The following is a 22464-nucleotide window of genomic DNA, read 5'->3' on the forward strand; positions in this document are numbered from 1 at the left end:
GTGCAAAAAGAATGAATACTGTTACGCTGAAAAAATAAATAAAATGAGGAAAAAAAAAAAAAAAAAAAAAAGATGTGGTACATACATACAATGGAATATTACTCAGGCACCATTTCTTTCTTTTTTTTTTTTTTTTAAGATTTTATTTATTTATTTGACAGACAGAGATCACAAGCAGGCAGAGAGAGAGAGGGGGAAGCAGGCTCCCCACTGAGCAGAGAGCCCGATGCGGGGCTCGATCCCAGGACTCTGGGATCATGACCCAAGCCAAAGGAAGAGGCTCCAACCTACTGAGCCACCCAGGTGCCCCTCAGGCACCATTTCTATAAAAGTTTACCCTGGTAAACCAATTTCGGGAGGAGACTTCAGCAAAGTTTATTGCAGGTCCTGCTGTTAACCATTCTGCAGCATTAGGCAAAGTGTCCTAACATGTTTCCCCACCTACTTAATCTCACAGAAAAATCAAGGATAAATAAGCTGGTTAAAGGCTTTAAGCTCATTAAGAACCTATTCTAGGTAAGTTTGGCCTTGGAAGTTAACCTCCATTGACTGCCTACATCTGGTAGCTAACAGGTAAAGAACAGAGTTCCATCCTTATTTTTGGTTTAGACTTTTGGCTTTTATTTCTCTGTTCTTCTTTTGTATATGGAGATGGTAATACCAGTTTAACTACTAATGTATCTTTAATACTGAACTTAAAACCGCAGTTACATTTCTGAAGTAAGAGTGGATAGGAGACAGAATGTACTAGGTCAAACCTGTATTCCTTAGCTTTTGGTCAGGCAATACTTGGTCAAGTCAGAAATGAACTCACCTTTCACTCCCATCTTCATGGCTTCGGGCCCAACGATACGTTTCCGCATAGCCTGTGTATTCACTGTACTGTTCTGTACCTGAAACAATAATCTGCTATTATTTTTCAAAAGAATTTTTCTTAAAAGTTGCATGTTCTAAAGGGTCTTTAGAGTGGGAGGAGGGGCAGAAAGAGACTTCTCACTGTGCAGGAAGCCTGACATGGCCAATCCGAGCTCCCCCTGCAGATCAGGACCTGAGCTAAAAGCTGACGCTTAACTGAGTTGTGCCCCCTAAAGGGGCTTTGTTAATAAACTTAATCCTCATTTCTGAAAATACCTGTTGGCAAATAGCAATTTATCAACTGAAAAAACACTAACTGGTCTTAATGACCTATTATTTTCTATAAGGAAAAAAATGACACCTATAAAAGCCACTGCAATGTTTATCATATAGGATAAATGTCTCAATCAACAGAGAAAACAAAATATGCTCTTTCATATTAATGTCTTTCAGGAGGTGTACACAGGCTGTTTTAAAGGCCAATGTCTTCAATATCAGTAATCTCATGGTAATACTTAATTTGTATTATTGAGAAAGCAATTTTACTACAGACATTCCCTGCTAAGGAAAGTATCATTAAAATTAAATCTAGGACTTGCCTATTAACATGCAAGTGACTTCAAAGGGCTTTGTAAACCAGAATATTGTGACATGAGAAGGTGGCAAGGGGAAAAAAGCGTAATTAAAATTCATCTGATGAGAAAATGCACCAAGCTTGCCACATAACAAAGATTTCTACTTTTTTTTAAAAGTTTTTACTTAAGTAATCCAGTATTTAATTAATTTATTTAACTTATTTAAGGGCACCGTTAGGCGTCCCGAGAGATTTCTACTTCATCAAACTTGGACATACCAGGAGGGATGGTGCCAAAATTATCCTACTGCTTAACTAAATAAAATCATTCCAATTCCTATGTTCAACTCAGTAATTACTTAACCTCTCAACAACACAGTAAAATGAAAAGCTGAAAACCCTGAGCAAGATAATACTTTTCACATATCAGAAAGAAATTTAAAAAAAGAATAAACAAGACAACACTGACAACTAAGATTAGTGATTTTTAAGTGCAATTGCCCTAATTTTGATGGTAAGTAAAATGCAAGCAGACTTTTTCAGACAGCTGGAACATTATTTATTAAAATGACTACTCATACAGTAAAGGTTCATTAATGAAGATATCTGTGACAAAGACTTAATATTCATGGAAGAAATGACACTAGAATGTACAGTATTTCAGAAAAAATATATATTTATAAAAATAAAAAACAGGGGTGCCTGGCTGGCTCAGTTAGTAGAGCATGTGACTCTTGATCTCAGGGTCATGCCCTACCTTGGGTGTAAAGATTACTTAAACAAACAAACAAACTTTAAAAAAGAAAACATATTTAACAAAAATTAAAAGAACACAAAATCAAATCATGTCATGCTAATTATGAACTGTCACTTCATCCAAAAGCAAATTAATTTAATTTGGGGGGTCAAGTTAACTTCTTACATGTTACTTAAACAACTTGAAGCTTTTATACATGAAGATTACTAAATGTACTGAATAAGGCTGCAAATGGCCTCTACACTTCACTATTAATTTATAGACAGACAAAAGAGAAACATGTCAAATACCACCATAAAGATGTAATCAGCAACATTCAGACCATGGGAAACTCTACAGGACCAATAGTTTGGGCTGCTTACAAAAAATTATAAGCAGAAAAAAGAAACGAATCTATAAATTAAAAGAAACAAACTTGAGGGCACCTGGGTGGCTCAGTGGTTTAAGCTGCTGCCTTCGGCTCAGGTCATGATCTCAGGGTCCTGGGATCGAGTCCCGCATCGGGCTCTCTGCTCTGCAGGGAGCCTGCTTCCCTCTCACTCTCTCTGCCTGCCTCTCTGCCTACTTGTGATCTCTCTCTGTTAAATAAATAAATAAAATCTTAAAAAAAAAAAAAAAGAAACAAACTTGAAAACACTAATAAGTGAGAGCAGTTATATTAATATTGGATAAAACAGACTTGAAGTCAAGGAGTATTATGAAGGATAAAGAGGAACACTTAATAATTAAAGGGTCAATTCATCAGAAAGATACAATTATGCTTTTATTTTGATTTCACATTTGAAAAATTAATGAAATTCATCAGACTATTAAAGAACCCAACATAATCATATCAAAAGTTGCAAAAAAGATAAAATTCAACACCTACCAAAATTCTCTCAACAAAACTGAGAATCAAAAAAAGGAACTTCCTCAATCTGATTAAGGACCACTACATAAAAACTTACAAATAACTTCATACATAGTGATGAAAATATTCCACCTAATTCAACACTGTAGTGAAGTCCGAGCCACCTTAATAAGGCAAAAAAAGAAAAAAACAAAACAAAACAAAAAAAAACAAAAAAAGTCATAAAGAGTATAAAAAAGTAAGACTATACCTATTTGCAGATGTCATGACTGTTTATGCAGCAAATTCTAAGGAATCGCCAGGAAAAGAAGAAAAATTAAAGAAATGGAAGGAAATCTCATAAATAAATGTAGTATCATAAGGCATGTCTATATAATAGCAGCAAACAAGTGGAAAATAAAACTTTCAAAAATCCATTAACTATAGCATCAAAAACAATAAAATACTTAGGAGTAAATGTAACAAAAGATGTAGCAGACACCACTGAGAGAAAGATTTACATAAATGGCAAGACAGACCATGCTCAGGGGTTGGAACACTGATTATGGTATTTCTCAGTATTGTAATCACAAATATCCCTCAATCCTGTCAGTATTCCTAGCAGACTTAAAAAAAAAAAAAATTGTAATTGAGAATGTGATTCTAAAATTTCTATGGAAATGCAAAGAACCTAAAATAACCAAAACATTTTTGAAAAAAGAACAACAAATCTGGAGGATTTAACTACCTGAACTCAATATTTACTTGGTTGTGACCTAAGGAAAGACAAAAGAGATCAATGGAACTGAACAGAACTCACAGATAAATCCACACTTGTAAGGTCAACTGACTTATGACAATGGTGCTAAAATAATCCACTGAGGGGTGCTTGGGTGGCTCAGGTCATGATCTCAGGGTCCTGGGATGGAGACCCTCATTGGCCTCTCTGCTCAGCAGGAAGCCTGCTTCCTCCTCTCTCTCTGCCTGCCTCTCTGCCTACTTGTGATCTCTCTCTGTCAAATAAATAAATAAAATCTTAAAAAAAAAAAAATCTATTGAGGAAGGAAGGGATAGTCTTCCCAAAATATGTTGCTGGAACAATAGTTATTCATATAGGAAAAACCCCCATAAACTTCAATTGCTACCTCACACTATAAACAACAATTACTCTGAGATAAAATAAAGGCATTAACATAAAACCTAAAACTGTTTAAGACTTCTGGAAGAAAACATAGGAGAATGACATTGGGGGTACATAAAGATTTAGATAGGACAAAGAAAGCAGTAACCTTAATACAATTTTAAAAAGACTAGATCAGATCAATATTAAAACACTTTTAGGAAAATGCTTAGGCAAGACTGGAGGAAAAATATTTAGAAAACAAACATCTGACAAAAGGCTTGTGTTCAAATATTGAAGAACTCCTGGAAGTCAATAATGCAAATATACAAACAACCCAATTTGGAAAAATAAGCAAAAGACTTAAACATAAACATCACAGAGGAAGACAAACAATTAGCTATTGACTATATGAAATACTGCGGAATATCACCAGTAATAAGAGGAATGCAAATTAAAACCACAGTGAGATACCACTATATACCCGACAGAATGTCTAAAATCAAAAAGAATGACAACACTAAATGTTGACAAGGATGTCAGCTGAACTCTCTCTAAAGAGAGAGAGTGTGTGAATGAGTGGAGGGATAAGGGGAGAGGAAGACAAGCAGATGCCCTGCCGGGGGGTGGGGGGAGCCTGCTGTGGGGCTTAATCCCAGGACCCTGAGATCATGATGTGAGCCAAAATCAGGAGTCAGATGCTTAACTGAGTCACCCAAGCACCCCTCAAATGTTTCTAAAAATTACTTCAAATCCAGGACTCCTTGGAGAGATGAGGAATCTAGAGCTGAGGCAGGGAATACACAATATGAGCTAAGAACATCTTTTAAAGCCAAAAAAGGGGGAAGTGCATTAAAAATGATGGGCACATCAACAGCTAACACTGACAAAATCTGGAACACCATAGCAGCAAAACAGGTGATAGTAATAGACTATATTATAGATTATAACACACTGAATAAAATAAGAATCCATGTGTCTATATAAATACTAATAAATACACATAAATAAGAGAGTGGAAAATCCTTTCTTACAATAGAGCACCAAATACTCAATGCAGAAGGAATAATGGAGTTAAGAAAATGTGTGCTAAGGGGCACCTGGGTGGCTCAGAGGGGTAAGCATCTGCCTTTGGCCCAGGTCATGATCCTAGGGTCCTGGGATCGAGCCTTATATCCCTGCCCGGCAGGGAGTCTGCTTCTCCCTCTCCCTGCTGTTCTCCCTGCTTGTGCTCTCTCTGTCAAATAAATAAATAAAATCTTGAAAAATAAATGGGTGCTAAAATTAGTGGATGAATGTTTGATGAAGACAGGATATTTATAGTTTCCAAAGTATGTGAAATACATACGTACAGATTAACTACAAAGGGAAAGACTAACCTCAACGTGGAGAAACTTGGCAGATCCCACCTTAAGCAAATCACGATGCTTTATCACAAACACTAGGACAAAGTAGTATTACTCTTCACCTCAAGATACTCTAGAGCAGGACACAACACTTTAGTGGGATTTCTATCAAAATGAATAAACTGGGGGCACCTGGGTAGCTTAGTCGGTTAAGTGTCTGCCTTTGACTCAGGATATATGACAACTGTACTCAAGGTGTGATCCTGGATTGGAGAAGACTAGGGGGAAAAAGCTATAAAGAATATAATTTGGAGAATTGACAAAATGAAAATACTGACTAGGGATTAACTATAGTATTTATTAATGTTAAATTTCCTGATTTTGATAACTCTGTTGTCATTTAAAAGAGTATCCTAGTTATATACATACAAATATAAAAATATCTATATAAATACTTAAAACACTATGAAAAATATTATTCTATTTTCATATATGATTAAAATTTTCCATAATAAAAACACAAAAGATTTAAACTCAATACTAGTTTTCAGTTTCCAGTCTATTACACAGCATATTGCTTCTTAGAAATAACTTTCTCAAAAAATTTAAAATAACTTATAGCTTAATTCCTATAAATTCATCTAGAATCTTGGATAAGATACTCAGCTACAAATTATGAAAATAACTACAGAATTCACGCTGTTTCTTGTGTAAGCCTTTCTTGACACCGTAAGTATCACTGGTGGTCCCTTATCTGTCCTCCACAGTACTCTGCACATATAAGGAAAGCACTTAGAGTATTAAATTGCAACCTGAAAGTCAGTTATATTTCTACACAGTAGCAATGAACAATCACAAACTAGAATTTTAAAAATACATTTATAATAGCAACAAAAAATATGAAACAGGGATAAACCTGAGCAAATACAAAAGAAGTATACAGCGAAAAGTATGATACTGAGAAAAATTAAAGATGACCTCAATAAACAGATCTCATTCATGTGTCAGGGACAAATACTGTTAAGATGTCAATTCTCCCCAAATTGATCTATAGATTAAAGGAAGTCTTAATTAAAATTTTAGTAAGCTTTTTTGTAGATATTGACAAACTGCTTCTGAAATTCACCGAAACAACTTTGAAGAAGAACAAAGTTGGAGGACTCACACTATCTGATTTTGAGAATTATTATAAAGTAATATATTATTAAACAGTAATCAAAACAAGTCACTGTAAGATCATGAAAAGATATACCACATAAGATAAAAAGATATACCGCATCTGATAAAAGACCTGTATCCAAAATACATAAAGCATTTTCAAAACTCAACAATAAAAAATAACCCAATTAAAACATGGGCAAAAGATGGATTCATGTATGTAGCCACATGTCAAAAAGTAATGTACCTACCTGTGTACTTTAAATGTACAGTTTATTGTATGTCAATTCTGCCTCAATAAACTGTTTTAAAAATGTAATCTAACTCTCTCATTAGACTGCCAGCTCTCAAGAAAGGGTTTGTAAGTCATTAACATGTATGCCTACATTAGCATTTTGTAATGCAGGAATACAGACACAAGGAGTGACAGGCAGGCATAGTTGGTGGAGCATGCAACTCTTGATCTCAGGGTCTTGAGTTCAAGCTCCACATCGGTGCTGAGCCTACTTTAAAAAAGAACAAAAAAAGGACTATAGAAGCAGTTAAGTACTTGCTGCATAAACACAGTAATTAAGAAGCAAAACAGAAAGAACACTGTATTAACTGAGGTTAAAATTATAATTCCAGAAAGACTTAATCTGAAAGTACTATGTAACTGACACATAGAAAAATATTCATATTTACAAAGACAGCCTTGTAAAAAGAGCACCACACTGAGATTAGGAGACATGAGGGACCCAAAGTGAATCCTTAGGTAACCAAATCTCTCAGTGGACTTCTTTTTATTATTTGAAAATGAGGGTTGTTAATAATTCCTATCTGTTTACTTCCTAGGATTGCTTGGAAAACCATATTAAAAATTTTTTGAAGTCTTCAAAACCATAAAGCAGTTAGTACTGGTGTCATCAGACTCTACTTTGTAAGGAGGTACAGAAACCAAAGATACATGATTTCATTTATGTGAGGTTTAAAAGCAACCTGTTCCACTGACCTGACCGGAAATAAAGACAAGAATGGTCCTGTTCCTTTCTATTTTCTGTCCAGCAGTGGACAAGCTTCATTTTCCTTGTTTATAAAAAAATAAAACAGAACAAAACTATTCTGATCTCTTAACTATGAAAACAAATACCTGTCTTTTCAAAAGAAAGTGGTTGGAAAATACAAAATATCAATTATCATATTTCTATTTTAGATTAGGATGAAAAGCCTTCTTTCCTAAAAGAAATGAGATTAATTTCTTTTAGGTATGCGAAATTAAAGATTCACATACAGATGATTTTGTTCTAAACAAATTAAATCCTGGGTTTTCAGAGTAGACACCTTTCAAAATTATGTCAACTGTCTGTTCTGAAAAACAGATACCTTTGTTTTAAATTCAAATATATTGATAAACTATGATGAAAATACAAAGGTTAATAGTGATAGTAGCAAACAAGAGACAGAAGACTGGATGACCTTTGTGATAGCTCTCTGTAGGTATAAGCTATTAAGACTTCATGCTTAAAGACAAATCTTAAGGAAAAAGCTAGAAGGAACCCATTAAAATCTTTGCATAACTTTGTGACAGATTAATGAGTTTTTAGATTTAGCAAAAGAAATGTTCTTATTTTTCTCTTATTAGTAATGAAAGTTTATGATGAACTGAGGAAAAAATATTTGGAGAGTAAAAAAACCCTATGTACCAATGGGTGTACCCTTGGAAATAAGGTTTGTATAAAAGCAAAGCCACCTAACTCTGCTTTTATTAGTAAAACTCATACAGCAATGATTACTCAGGAGATAGAACACTTCTGACTTCCATTGCCATGATTTAAAAAAAGCTAAACTCCAAATGAATTTGGATTTCCCAGTGAGCTGGTATCATTTAGTTGGCAATGGGTTGTTTTTGAAGTCATGGGCTTCTAGTGTTGCTCTATAAAAAGCACCAATACCATAAGCACAGTGTCTGTTCACCTTTCTACTTTCTATCAGATCTACTGACATTCACAAAAGATATAATGATCTGTGATGTCTGGGATGATTTGATTCACTAGACAGCAGGTTTTATGTTAAATGTACTAACATTCTGCTCAGTAAGTTTCATGTCTAGGTGTCAGCTTTACATACTCAATTCACTGAAACAAACTCTTAAAACCACAGTAACACCCTTTGGTATTAAAGCTATCTGATGGATGATATAGAAGAACATGAGAAAATATAAAAAGGGGGAAAAAAAGGCGCCTGGGTGGCTCAGTGCGTTCAGCCTCTGCCTTCAGCTCAGGTCATGATTTCAAGGTCCTGAGATCGAGCCCCGCATTGGGCTCTCTGCTCAGCAGGGAGCCTGCTTCCCCTCTCTCTCTGCTGCTCTGCCTACTTGTGATCTCTCTGTCAAATAAATAAATAAAATCTTAAAAAAAAAGAAAAAGGGGGGAAAAAGGGGGTAGGTAAAATTGGAGTTTCTTTCTCTCTATATTTACTGAAAGGTTTTAACTCAAGGCTGCCTCCAGGGAGGATCACAGCAAAGAGAGGGATAACACTATCTGGATAAAAGTATTTGCCTGTTTCACGACCTGTTTCATATTCATTTCAAAGTCTGATACCAACCAGAGGCCCCACAATGATGATAAATTTAATTTATTTCTAATTTCTCAAACTCTTCTACAGATTCAGGCAGCACCGTCACAGCCATTAGCTCACTGAGCCTGGATGAATCACTGAAGGAATGGAATTGATCAGGCAGATAGATTGCAGTGCATGGTTAAGAGTCTCCTAAGAAGGGAGATGGCAGAAATCCAACATCAAATAGATGATGAAATGGCCTTTTCCATTAAGGGAACATCACATCACAGATATTAATTAGAAGGCACTGTAATAGAGTTAAGTGGATGTGGGGGGAAAATGCTGAGTTAAAAGTCACCCCGGATGTCCCTAGCCTGAAGTAATTATAGATGTGAAGGTGAATCATGGATTTGCAATTTTCCATTCATTTTACAATAGCTATAGGTAAAGCAGAGAACAGATATAACTCCAGAGTGATGATCTTTTTTTTTTAGACTGGGGACAAATTATCTTTAAAAAAACAAAAAATTCTAATGTTTTCCTTTTACTATTCTGAGGAAAATTACATCTTTTATTTACAGTGACACTAATGGGAGATGATAAGAGACCTACTATTTTGCTAGTAAAGAAGAAATAAAGCAAATGAAACAAATTAGCTTTGAGTTTAAATGTCTAGCATTCTACCAACTTTTTTATTGTAAGGATTCATCTTTATTTATTTATTTATTTATTTATTGTAAACTCATCTTTAAAACCGATGAAATATTCTGTTCTGAGTCTTTAGTTCAAATAGAGCTTAGCTGCTAAAAATTAAAAATCTTTTAAAGCATTACTTGATAATACACAAATGCTAGAGATAGCCACATTCCAGACCTTCAGAGCTCTCTAAAACATTATAAGACTCATATTCAAAACACCTACTGGCCCAACAATGGATTTATGACAATTTAAGTTTTTTATTCTGCAATCCCTTGCACTTTCTTTTCCCCTAATACCGTCCAGCTGTGTAATTGCAGACACGTAAGGAATAAGTGAATTGAGACAACAGTGAAAACAGAAGGGTTTGATCTTTACATTCTGGCACAATACGGATCACAACCTCAGAATTTTAGATGAAATATTTAGGTTATTGACTTCAAATAGTTGAGGCTCTATCCAAGAGGAAATTTCTTTGCTGAGATTCCATTCTTAATTTCCTACATAAACTTAGAAAATTAACAATTTATGTCCCCAAAAGAGCAAAATCACAGAGATATTATGACAGAAGATATTCCAAAAATGTGGAATAACTTGTTGAAGGCCTTTCCCCCGCCCCCCAACAAGCACTTACCAAAGGTAAGGATGCATCAGCAAAAATCATTAAATAAAAACCTCTAAAAATTTTCTCTTCCATAAAAGCAACGAGAACACTGGCAAAATTTTAAGAATCAATTTTTTCTGAACCATGGGAATTAACCAAAGGCTTGCAGCAGTCTAAGGAGGGTTTATATAAGAAAAATTGGCTGAATTTTGGTAAAAATAATGAGCTTTGTGACATTTTAATTCTTCTTGTTCTCATTCCATTCTCCTGAGCTCTAGAGTAGCCTGATCTCAGGGTCCTGGGATGGAGTCCCGCGTCGGGCTCTCTGCTCGGCAGGGAGCCTGCTTCCCTCTCTCTCTGCCTGCCTCTCTGCCTACTTGCGATCTCTCTCTGTCAAATAAATAAACAAAATCTTAAAAAAAAAACACACAATAGTTTGGTCTGTGAATGGCAGGCTTATACTTTTATTTACTTCTTTGACCTATCTTTTTGAGATTTTTCTCTATTGACACTTTATTCTATAATAATAATAAAAAAACCCAACAGTTTATAATCATAGTAAAAACCATGAACAGGGTCAGAAGAGTGATGCAGCTCCTTCAAAGCCCCATTCTCAGGAAACTGTCATCAGCTGACCTTTCTGGTGGCTCCCTGGAAGACCTCACTGGTAAGCCTGTCTTTATTTGACCTGACTTAGAGCTTAACCAGTGTAAAAAGCCTAATCCCCATGGGTATTTGCTGAAAACAATTACATGCAATTGCTTAACAATATGGCTACCTGAGGCAGTAGACACCAGCTGGGGCAAATAATAGGTTAACCAAGAAGTTTCAAAGGAAAAGCTAAGAAATGAGATATCTATAAGGGGCTTTAAAAAATTCTTAGTATCCCCAGGAATCCAGAAGTCTACATGTATGACTATATGACTACGGCTGTGTACATGCTCACGAAAGACCTGAGAATGTCCTAAGCTCACTACTCTAACCTTGAGGCTCTGTACAAGCAAGAAAAGAAGTGCCAAGTGTAAGCAGAAGGCAAATGACAATGGCCTGGTAGAGTGTTGAAGATGAGCCAGTGTGTACACAGAGCCCTTCAGAAAAGATGGAATTATTGTTTCTAAGCATTTAAGGCAATCTTAATCCAATCATTAGCTAACCACTAACATAACTAAGCAGAGACTTTAATGGTCATACATGAGAAAGAATACAGGATTTACAGAATTAGTTTAGGAAAGTCACTAAATAACAAGAGCAAACAGCAACAAAAACAAACCCTGGGGGAAGGGGAAAATCTGATTCTGAGAGTTGCTACATTATTAAAATGTTCGATTTTCAACAAAAAATTGAGATATGCAAAGAAAAGAGAAAGTAAGGTAACTACTCAGGGAAAAAAAAAAGTAGTCAACTGTAACTATACCTGAGAAGCCCAGATATTAGACTTACTAAATAAAGACATAATATTAGCTATTTTAAATATCTTTAAAGAACTAAAGGAAATCATATCTAAAAAACTACAGTATGCAAATAATGCCTCACAAATAGAGAAACTCAAAAAGGAGAAATTATTAAAAAAAAAAAAAAAAGAAGAAGAAGAAGAAGAACCAGGGGCACCTGGGTGGCTCAATCAGTTAAGCACCTGCCTTCTGCTCAGGTCATGGTTTCAGAGTCCTGGGACTGAGCCCTGCATCATGGGCTACCTGCTCAGCGGGGAGTGTTTCTCCCTCTGCCCCTCCCCCCACTTGCGCACCCATGCGCATGCTCTCTCTCAAATAAATAAATAAAATCTTTAAAGAAGAAGAAGAAGAAGAACCACCAAACAAATTCTGGAGTTGAAAAGTACAGTAACGGAAATAAAAAATCTCATTGGAGGGGTTCAAAAACAGATTACAGCAAGCAGAAAAAAGAACCTGTAAACTTGAAGATTGGTCAATGAAGATTGTCCTGTCTGAGGAAGAGAAATAACAGAGAATGAAGAAAAATGAACAGAGCTTCAGAGATCAACAGGACATCATCAAGTGTACCAACGTACGCATAATGGGGTTCCCAGAAGACGAAAAAAGGAACAGAATGAATATTTAAAGAAATAGTGGTCAAAAATATCCCAAATTTATCTAAGCAGCTCAATAAATTCTAAATAGGATAAACACATCATAATCAAACTGTTCAAAGACAATGAGAAAATCTTAACAGTAAAATATAAGGAACAAAATTTAGATACTTTTCCTGAAGGTTACCTACAAATATATCTGAAGCAATGACAGTGGCTTCAAGTTTAGATCTCAGAGTCTTAGTTCTGGCATGTACCTCTTTAGAGGTAAATTAGTTGAATATAAATTTGATTCAACTCATATGGGATGGTTTTTCTCTCACTGTAATCTTTCAGAATAACAATTAACCAAATTCTCCAACCCAGGTGAGTGTTTAGTTTCCTACACTAATCTCAAAGCAGCAACAGATTCAAAAAGGAAATAAGAAATCCTCTTTTGCAGAAAGAAAAAAGTATCAGCAGCAAATGACCGATTATGACTCATACGTGGGAATGTTCTTTTAGGTACTTGGAAAAAAGGCTTAACTCACCTATGGTGGCTGATTAAGAATTTCTTAAGGACTATATATAAGTTAATCATTAGTTTTTTTGGTAGCTCATTCACAAGAAAATACAGTGACATAGTAGTATCTTAAGCTAAAAAAATCTTAAATAAAAAATTTAAATCTCAACAGTCTTCAAGTATAAATTTGACTATATTTCCCTCTCTCCTCCTCCCAATTAACTTAAATCAAGAAAAGCCACTCAGAGCATCACACTTTTTCTCTTAGGATTAGAAATTGTGTTAATATTAGGTTACTGATTTATTTCTCTTCTATAAAAGCTCTCTGTTGGTTAAGCCACTGCGTTCAGCTCAGGTCATGATCCCAGAGTCCTGGGATCGAGTCCCACATCGAGCTCTTTGCTCAGCGGGGAGCCTGATTCTCTCTCTTCCTTTGCGTGCCACTCTGCCTGCTTGTGCGTTCTCTTTCTGACAAATGAATAAATAAAATCTTAAAACAAACAAACAAATCCTTACTGTGTAATAAATAAATAAATAAAAGCTCTGTTCCACTGATTCTCTCTGACTACTGTAACTGTATTTTTAAAATTTATATATGTCTTCATATTGAAGTATAACAAAGAACTATGGAAACATAATGGAAGAACAGTAATAGAATACATGCTCAAAGACATATCACTATCCTCTTTTTAAGGCATTTTATCATAAAATTTCAAACTGAAGGATAAATAAATATATTTTACCCTTGTTCCTTAGATAAAGATGCCAAGAAAGAAAAGGTGGGAATAAATTGTCTTACTCAAGATCAGGCAAATATAACTATAACAATTTCAAAAACCAAGAATAAATTAATCAATAAAAATACTGAGACCAATGCCCATGATAGAGAATAGCAGTATCTGGGTGGCCTCTAGCCTTCATGATAGATACTCATAGTCGAAGAAAACGACTCTATCATACAGACTTCCCAAAACTAACCTGTAATGATAAGACATTCATTATGATCCAGCACCTCAGTGAAGAGCCGTGAAACAATTAACTCGGGGTTGATTAAAAAGCGGATTTCTTCTTGCACAAGTCCTGCACCGGTTACACCACCTCCAACAAAACGGTTTGCAAAATCCACCTATTTGGGAAAATGTGGCATGTTAAATGATGATCCAAAATACCTACATATATGATGAAGAAGTACTCTCCCTCTTCCTTTCATTTCCCATGTAAATCAATCCCCAATTTAGTAATCTTCCCAGGGAGAATAGGTTGTGGTTTACTTCACTCTTTCCATCTCACTGCAGTTAGTATCTCTGCTTCTTCCTTTGGATTCTAAAACCTTAGAAGGACCTGAAAAATGGAGCTTTCAGGCAAAAGCCTCAACGTAATTATATAGACTCTTGTTTGCAAACGTTATATGTACTCCAAGGACCACAGATCAAGGGAAACTATTTGGAAAGGTTTCAGGGTCATTTCCACACCATTCACTATTCAATTTCCATTTATAGGTTTCTTATGACTTTCATATAACTATTTCTTACATAATATGGCAATCAAACACTTGTCCTAAAGAACTGAGAAGCTTCATAACTGCCCTTTTTTGGGCAACCTTTTTCTTCCATGAAAGAATAAAGAGATGGAAATTTCATCCTAAATTCAGCTGCAAATCCCAAACTGTATAAAATTACAAACTATTCTTTTAATATAGCTAAGGAAAAAAAGGAAAACAGAAAACCTAGTTTAACAAAGATTCGTAATTTGGCTACTGTTGATAATGCTGCTATAAACATCAGAGTACATGTTTAGAGCCCAAATGTCCATCAACTGATTAATGCATAGAGAAGAGTGTGTGTGTGTGTGTGTGTGTGTGTGTGTAGAAATAAACAAACTGGAATCGTACTCAGCCATAAAAAAGAATGAAATCCTGCCATTTGCAACAATGCAGATGGAGCTAGAGAGTATTATCTAAGTGAAATAAATCAGTTCTAAAAAGACCCATACCTTTGATTTCACTCATGTGGAATTTAAGAAACAAAACAAATGATCATGGGGTTGGGGGGGGGGCACAAGAAAGACACAAACCAAGAAAGTACAGAGCATAAACTGATGGTTACCAGAGGGAAGGTGGGAGGGGGAACAGATTAAATAGGTGGTAAGAGATTAAGGAGTACACTTGTGATGCACACTGGGTATTGTAATTAAGTGCTGAATCACTAAATTGTACTCCTGAAAGTTATATTACACTGTATGTTAACTAACTGGAATTTTAAAAAACTTAAAAAAAAAAGAAAAACAAAGATTCAACTAAATTACTATTTCTAATAGTAATTACTAATTTACTAAATTACTAATTTAACTAAATTACTAATTTAGTTAAATATTATGCATAAGCCTTCTGCGGAGTACTATTACTATAATGGAATCCCCAAGTTCCTATTAATAAAAATGAATTACACAATCCTCAAGAGAAAGCAAACTCAGCACTGTTTGTCTTAAATTTACTAAGCACTCCAATGTGTCCAACACCAGGCTAAGCTCTATGGAGCAACACGTAAGAAATGATTTCCAGCTTTGCCTTATTCTATTCAAGGACCTAAGATTACACATATACAACACCTTGTGTACATACATAGCTATACACATGCAAAAAGAATTTAGTAAGTAATGTAAGAAAGGCTTATACATAATATAGAAAAAAATACTCCTGTGTCTCTCCTTTCCTCTTACACTACTACCACACTCACAACACTTCTGTCACCAGATGTATGGGTTTCCACACATCAAGAAATTCTGAAACAAAAAAAAAAAAAAAAAAAAGAAATTCTGAAACACCAGCGAGGTGTCCTATAATTCAATGCAGTTCTAACATCATCTACCAGAAGTTCACATCACATACCACAAGGCTAAGGATTAAGTCCCACCAATACGGCCCCACTTCAAACACCAACTGCAAGTCCCATGTTGTCAATTAAACTTCTAGCTGACCAGCTATAAATTGGGGTTCCCATGACATGCTCCTTGTGGTTTGATATAACAGCTCAAAGAACTCAGGATAATACTTACTTATGTTTACTGATTTATTAAAAAGGATAAAATGAAGGATATAGGTGAATACACAAATGAAGTGATACATATGGCGTTTTAAGTAGGAAGAGGCATAGAGCTTCCATGCCTTTCTGGGGAAGGAACTTTCCTAGTACTTCCATATGTTCATCAACCTGGAAGCTCTTTGAATCCTGTGCTTTTGGGGAGTTTTGTGGAAGCTTCATCACTTAGGCATGATCAATCATTAACTCAGTTTCCAGTCCCTCTCCCTTTCCCAGAAGATGGGGGTAGGGTGGAAAGTTCCAAACCTCTAATCATGGCTTAAATCTTTTTGGTGACCAGCTCCCATCCTAAAGCTATCCATGAGCTCACCAAGAATAACCTCATGATAACAAAAGACACTCCTATTAGGAGCTCTGTTTCAGGAATCAGGGTCAAAGACCAAATATTAGAACAAAAGATGCTCTTATCAGTTAGGATATTACTAGGGTTTTACGAACTCTGTGCGAAGAACAAGGGGTAGAGACCAATATATATTTTTTCTATTATTTTACATAACCTTGAGACTATTGTCAAATATAAGATTTCTTAACTTGTTTGTGTCCTCTAAAGCAATTATGATACTACATGGTAGTTTGAAGTTTGTTTTATAAAAGAGCAAAACAAGAATATGAATCTTTTGATATATAAAAATATATGTGAAAAGACAGAAATTAATAGAAGGTAAAGTAATCTTTCATTAGAGAAGAACTTGAAAACACTGAAAAATGACTGGACAAGTTCTGGAAACGAGTTATCACAGAGAATCATATATATTTTATACTCTGACATACTAAATCAATAATAAAAAAAGATTAACTCTTTGCCTTATATAGAAAAATAATTTTGACTGAACTAGTCCATTGATTAGAATTAGTTGCTTACAATGTATAAGGTCATTATACATTTGGTGATTTATGGCTTAAAATGTTCAACAAAGATCAACTGAATATTGTGCTGGGAACCATGTGATACAAAGATGAGTATGACATGAGCCCTGACTTCAAAGCATCTGTAATCTAGATGAGATCCCAGCACATAAGCAGAATAAGATGATTATTAAAGAACCTACTAGAATGTATTAGATTCTTCCCAAATAATACAATTAACTAAAATTGGAGCATGTGGACATGGCATTCAAACCAGATTTTGCTGACATTCAGGGAGAAGGAATAATTGCATAAGGATGTGGGAAAAAAACAACTGTACAGAGCTACATGCAGACAGTGTTAAGCAGATAATGGATGTCTGTCTGCAATGTAGAGTATGTGAAGGATTATAGTTGCTGATGAGGTATTCTGGGGTCAAGGAAAGTTTTACTTAATTTTGAAGGTTCTTAGAAAAATTCTAGAAAGAAAAGTTAAAACTGGACTGGGTTTTAGAAAGATAATTCAGGCTAGAGTTTAAAGAATGAATTGGAAAGGAGTAAAATTAAAAGCAGAGAGGCTGGTTAGGTGACTACTGAATAGCTGAGATAAGCACTTACTAGGGCCCCACACAGGTCAATGGGGAAGAAAGTGAAGGAATGAGAGACCAAAAAACTAAAATGGACAGCACTTGAAAATTAAGAGACAAGCTAAGCATAGCAGAACTGTGAATACAAATGAGAAACAAACAAGGTTTGAGACCAGCAAAACTTAATTTTTACTGGAACAAGGTACATAGCTAAAATTAAAAAATAAGTTCTATCCAACTATGTACAACTTGATAATGACAAATGAAATACATTCAATGTGCATACATTTATTCATTCTTTGAATAAAAGGCCAAGATTACTTGAAAGGTATCCATAGAAATAATTACATTATACTAAACTCAGTATGCCTCTGAATGCAGGAGTCTTTTAGAAAATCAAACTTTCTACTACTTAAAAAAGTTCTTAATAAAAGGCTCTCTATTACAGGTGAGAAACTTGTTCCAGTACAGAAAACAAGCATATGAGGGCTTCTTTATTTTTAGCTATTTTCCAACTCACTTTAAAGCTACTTGTTCAGATTACTCAGTTTCTGAATTATAACTTGATGAAAAGGGAGAAATGATAATAATCCTTACAGATGTTTTGTTGTTGTTGCCATTCAGCATAATGTAATTTATATGCTACACAAGGAGCTTTGTAATATTGCAATACAATATTCCCCGATCTCCTGGGGATACATGGCATGGGTAGGGAGAATAATTAATAGAAGCCTTTATGGTATTCTTTTAATCTACCGAGGTTTCACATTTCATCTATAATATATTCCAGAAAAGTGGGAAGAATCTCAATCTTGAATGTTGCTAAGTAATTCCTTGCTGAATTGTATTGTGATGAAAGGTCAGCATTCCTGTGGTGCTAACTAGCAGTAGCTTTGTTTATTTCATGTGTATTAAGACTCCCTCAGTTAAATCTAAGACTTTAATGTAGAAAAGAACGTCATCAAGATGGAAATGTGGGAAAAAAGTAACATTCATTTGAAACAAATTTTAAGCATATTTCAAAATTACTCTTTAAGAAAAAGTAATGATTAAATACAAATCTTAAAAAATTTTAAGTGCCAGACAAATATTAATTCAGTTATCTGCTTATGTTAACAGTATTTCTGCTTATAATATCAAAAAATTACTGGGAGAGAATGATTAAAACAAAATATGGTTTTCCCCTTTGAAGATTTTAGTTACGTCTTTTAAAAGGCCATTCTAAAAGGAATCTCAGTTTCATTAAGCACTGAGAGCATAAATATATCATAACTAGCCAAATGCAAATGAGTCTAGTCATTTTACAGTACACATTAAGTTATTCAAACAAGTTAGTCCATTCTCAGGAAAATGATCTAGCTTCGGACCCAATGTAAGCACCAAATAAGGATAAGAAAGTCCTCTTATCAGGTATCAGGAGAGAGGACTTTCTTATCAATCAGTTTTAGGTGTCTGCCTCCTAAGACCTAAACAAGGTTAGTGGCAGAAAAACATTTCAAGCTGGTCATCATTTGGGGCACAGCAAAGCCTTTAAAGAAAAAGAACAAAACTGCTTGGTGACGGCTTGTCAAGACCATACTCTGGGAACTTCCTCCACTGTCAATCTACATCAATGTCTGAACTAAGAGGCCTGATGTTGTCCAGATCTTAAGATATTCTGTCAAAGGTTTTTTAAAGAGGCGTACATTAAGAAACAGTGCACACTGGCAAATAACAGTATTATCAAGGCTGTCAAAATGATGTGTTTAGCGTTTTTCTCCATTCTGCTATCATGCTTCTTTGCATTAAATCAGTTTAGGAGATAAATAAACAGGTTTTCATATTTCCTTTGCTGTCAGAAGCTTGACAAGAGTAAGTCCCAAACACACACATACTGTTGTGATTCACCTACCTGTAGCATGCCTTGGCCATTTCCTTCTATGGTACCTTCGTAAGTGACATGCAATCGAGTCAGGCGTTTGTCACATCTACAATTTAAAAAGACAATTCTTTACTTTTAATGACAAGCATTTCACTATGGAAAAATGAAAATATATGTAACTAGAGAAGAAATATTGAAACCATTCCAAATCTTAAAAGCCAGAAACAGATGCCTGGTTAACATTTTTGATATATAGATTCTCCCAAACTTTTTCTTATTCAAATATTAAATATACATATTTAAATTAAAATGGGATAACATACTGTTTTGAAACCCATTTTTCTCCTACAAAATAACAGTGTCTCTACTTTAAGAATTGAAAAACTTTTCAAAATGTAAAATAAATTAAGATCTATGCAATTGTACTATTTTGCTAGAGTTGGCAACCTAAAGAAAAATTTGGCAATAAATCATATATGATATTGAGATGGGGTCTATTTTCACTAGTTTGGTAAATATGAGTGTATGTGATGGGGGTGTTTTGTTGAATACACAGGCCACAGAAATCCAATCTATGGTATTTTTATATTAATAAAATTGATGAATGAAACCAGTATCTTTAAGTCATAATTATTTTCTTTCCCTTTCATTGACCAAGGTCACTGACATGCAACTCCAAAATGTGGCACAATGGGATATCAAATATTTTAAGCTGAATTAAGTTTGAGAAAATGGCAGAAGCAGAGGGTCACTATGATCTCTTCCCCCACTCACAGTTCTTCCTACGTGTAATAACACCATGTGCAAGATGCCCACCCTATATTTGGAGGAAAGAAATCTCCTTATCCAAAGAAAAAGGGATGCCAAGAATTCCAACAAATGGGCCTTGTGAAGTTTTCCCTGGATAACTACAATTACCTCATACTTCTTAATCTGTCAAATTCCTCAGACATGTCCACTCTCCATTGAACCTAGCATAAAAGTATGTGGGTCTGTTTCTTTGGACCTTCATTTCCTTAAGAAGGTTCTTGTGACATGTAAAACTTATATTAAATAAATGTGTGCTTTTTTCCTGTTAATCTTTGCCCTTTTAATTTTCAGACTCAGCCTGGGACCCTAGCTGGGTCAAGAAAAAACTTTTTCCTCCCTTACACTGTTTAACCTAGCTTACATTTTATTAAAAAACTAATTCCATTTTATTAATAGTATTTGATGATGATATTTTTCTAAGTAACAGATTTTCCCCAATTACTTAATAAAAAATATAAATTAAGATAGAATATAGCAGATGAGCTCCAAATCCCTAACATATATAATGGTGGCATTCATTTTGGAGGGAAATTACGTATTTTTTAAAACAATTATATATCTTAAAAAATAATTTATCTGGAGAAGCACTATTACTGGGATTTACTTTCTTCCTGACTTCGATGAGTCCAAATACATTTCTGGGGAAGCTCCAGTCCAACAGATTGACAGCTTTAACCAATAGATTGACAGCCTTAAACAGAAGGCAATTCAGTATAGGTTCTAAGAGCTCCGTTTGCATTAACTCATGTAATCCTCACAACAACCCTATTAGTATCTCTTTTTACAGGCACAGAAAGCATTTAAGTAATCTGCCCAAGACTAGAAAGCAACAAAGCAACAAAGATATGAAGCCAGATAGCCTAACAGTCCAAACTCTTAACCAGTATGCTATACCTTTAGAAAAATTACTTTCTAAATCTCTTCTAGAAAGTAGTGACACAAGTTTGATCTTTTTTTAACTTCCTTTTTGTTAATTTTTTGATCCTACTTTCCTAGCCATTTTATGCTAAGGGAGACCACCCATAAGGATACTACTGAAAAGACAAAGAAGCATGATCCAGAAATCTCTAGTTTGTCAGTTATGACTTCAAAACAGAAATCCTGTCATCAACTATTCTTCATAACTGAAGCTGTGAAAATATAGTACAATTCTCACTAAAATTATGAAATTGCTAGACACTTTTTAAAAAGCATCCTCCAACTTCCTGATTGGCCCCAGCAAATCTTTCATATCGTCACAATCAAAAGACACAAATGATTGTGACTCTGTGATTACCTAAGGCCATGTAAGGTATTCACTCATAATCACTGAGTTAACTGTAACATGGTAGAAACTTGGAAATCCAAAAACCCTCTAACTTCCTGACACCCATTTAATCCCTTACTCTTGGAAACACCAACAATCCTCATCTCTTCTTTATCCTCCCTCTCTAAATGAATACATATTTCTGGTTCTGTGGTGTCTGGGAGAATGATTAATTATATTCTCCAACTTACTTACAAAGCAGCTAAAACAAAAAGAGGTCAATGAGACAAAAAAAAGTTTAAAAAGTTATCAAGTTAAACAGTGCCTATAAAAGTTAAGGGGAATATCTTGATCCTACTTAGGACAAAGGTGTCTCACTGATACAGAAGCCTTGCCAATCTTGGCGTTTTGATCAATCCCTTCTCTCCCAGATGGTAATGCACAACTGGATATCCTTTCACATTAGTGCCAAATTAATGTCAGATGCAGAGCAGAGATCTGCAGCTGAATTAAAAACAAAGCCTTGGCATGATCTATAAAATCTACACCAAAGTGAAATGAACAAAACATCTGAATTCCTATCAAATACTGATAGAAAAGCTAAGAAAACCAATCTGTACTCTGGTCTGGGCAAATAAGAGCAGACTGTTACTTTCAGCTGTAGATACCATATTTTAGAGGGACCAATGGCCTGGAGTGTATCAAGAACAAAAATAAAGGGTTTTTGAATCCATATCACATGTGAAACAGAAGAAATGAGTAAATTTAGTATGTGCCTGTGTGCACTGTTAGAAGTGGGGGTGGGTCCAGAAAGCATGATGATACATGAAGAAGACTGAATTTTAAAGAAAATCGGATTCATTGTACCTCCAGAAGGAAGAACCAGGAATGGAAGGGACACTGAGATTCTTTAGAGTACAGAGCTTCTTACTGAATACAAGTATCAGGTAATAACTTGAGCAGCCAACATTGGGATACACTGAGGTGACAGTAC

At 35.0% G+C, this 22464-nt stretch overlaps 1 protein-coding gene across 7 annotated transcripts in view; it reads right to left on the minus strand.

Annotated features, from left to right (window-relative positions):
* PARG (poly(ADP-ribose) glycohydrolase) overlaps window positions 1-22464 on the minus strand; it is a 123196-nt gene that overhangs the window by 26695 nt on the left and 74037 nt on the right. For all 7 annotated transcript variants that reach the window (XM_046027969.1, XM_046027968.1, XM_046027972.1 and 4 more), the window contains 3 exons: window positions 19445-19520; window positions 14002-14149; window positions 815-893 (listed from right to left, as the gene is read on the minus strand). In XM_046027969.1, coding sequence (XP_045883925.1) covers window positions 815-893; window positions 14002-14149; window positions 19445-19520 — 303 coding nt within the window. The remainder of the gene's footprint in view (window positions 1-814; window positions 894-14001; window positions 14150-19444; window positions 19521-22464) is intronic.

This window comes from Meles meles, chromosome 13, assembly GCF_922984935.1.
Source record: "Meles meles chromosome 13, mMelMel3.1 paternal haplotype, whole genome shotgun sequence".
NCBI lineage: Eukaryota > Metazoa > Chordata > Mammalia > Carnivora > Mustelidae > Meles > Meles meles.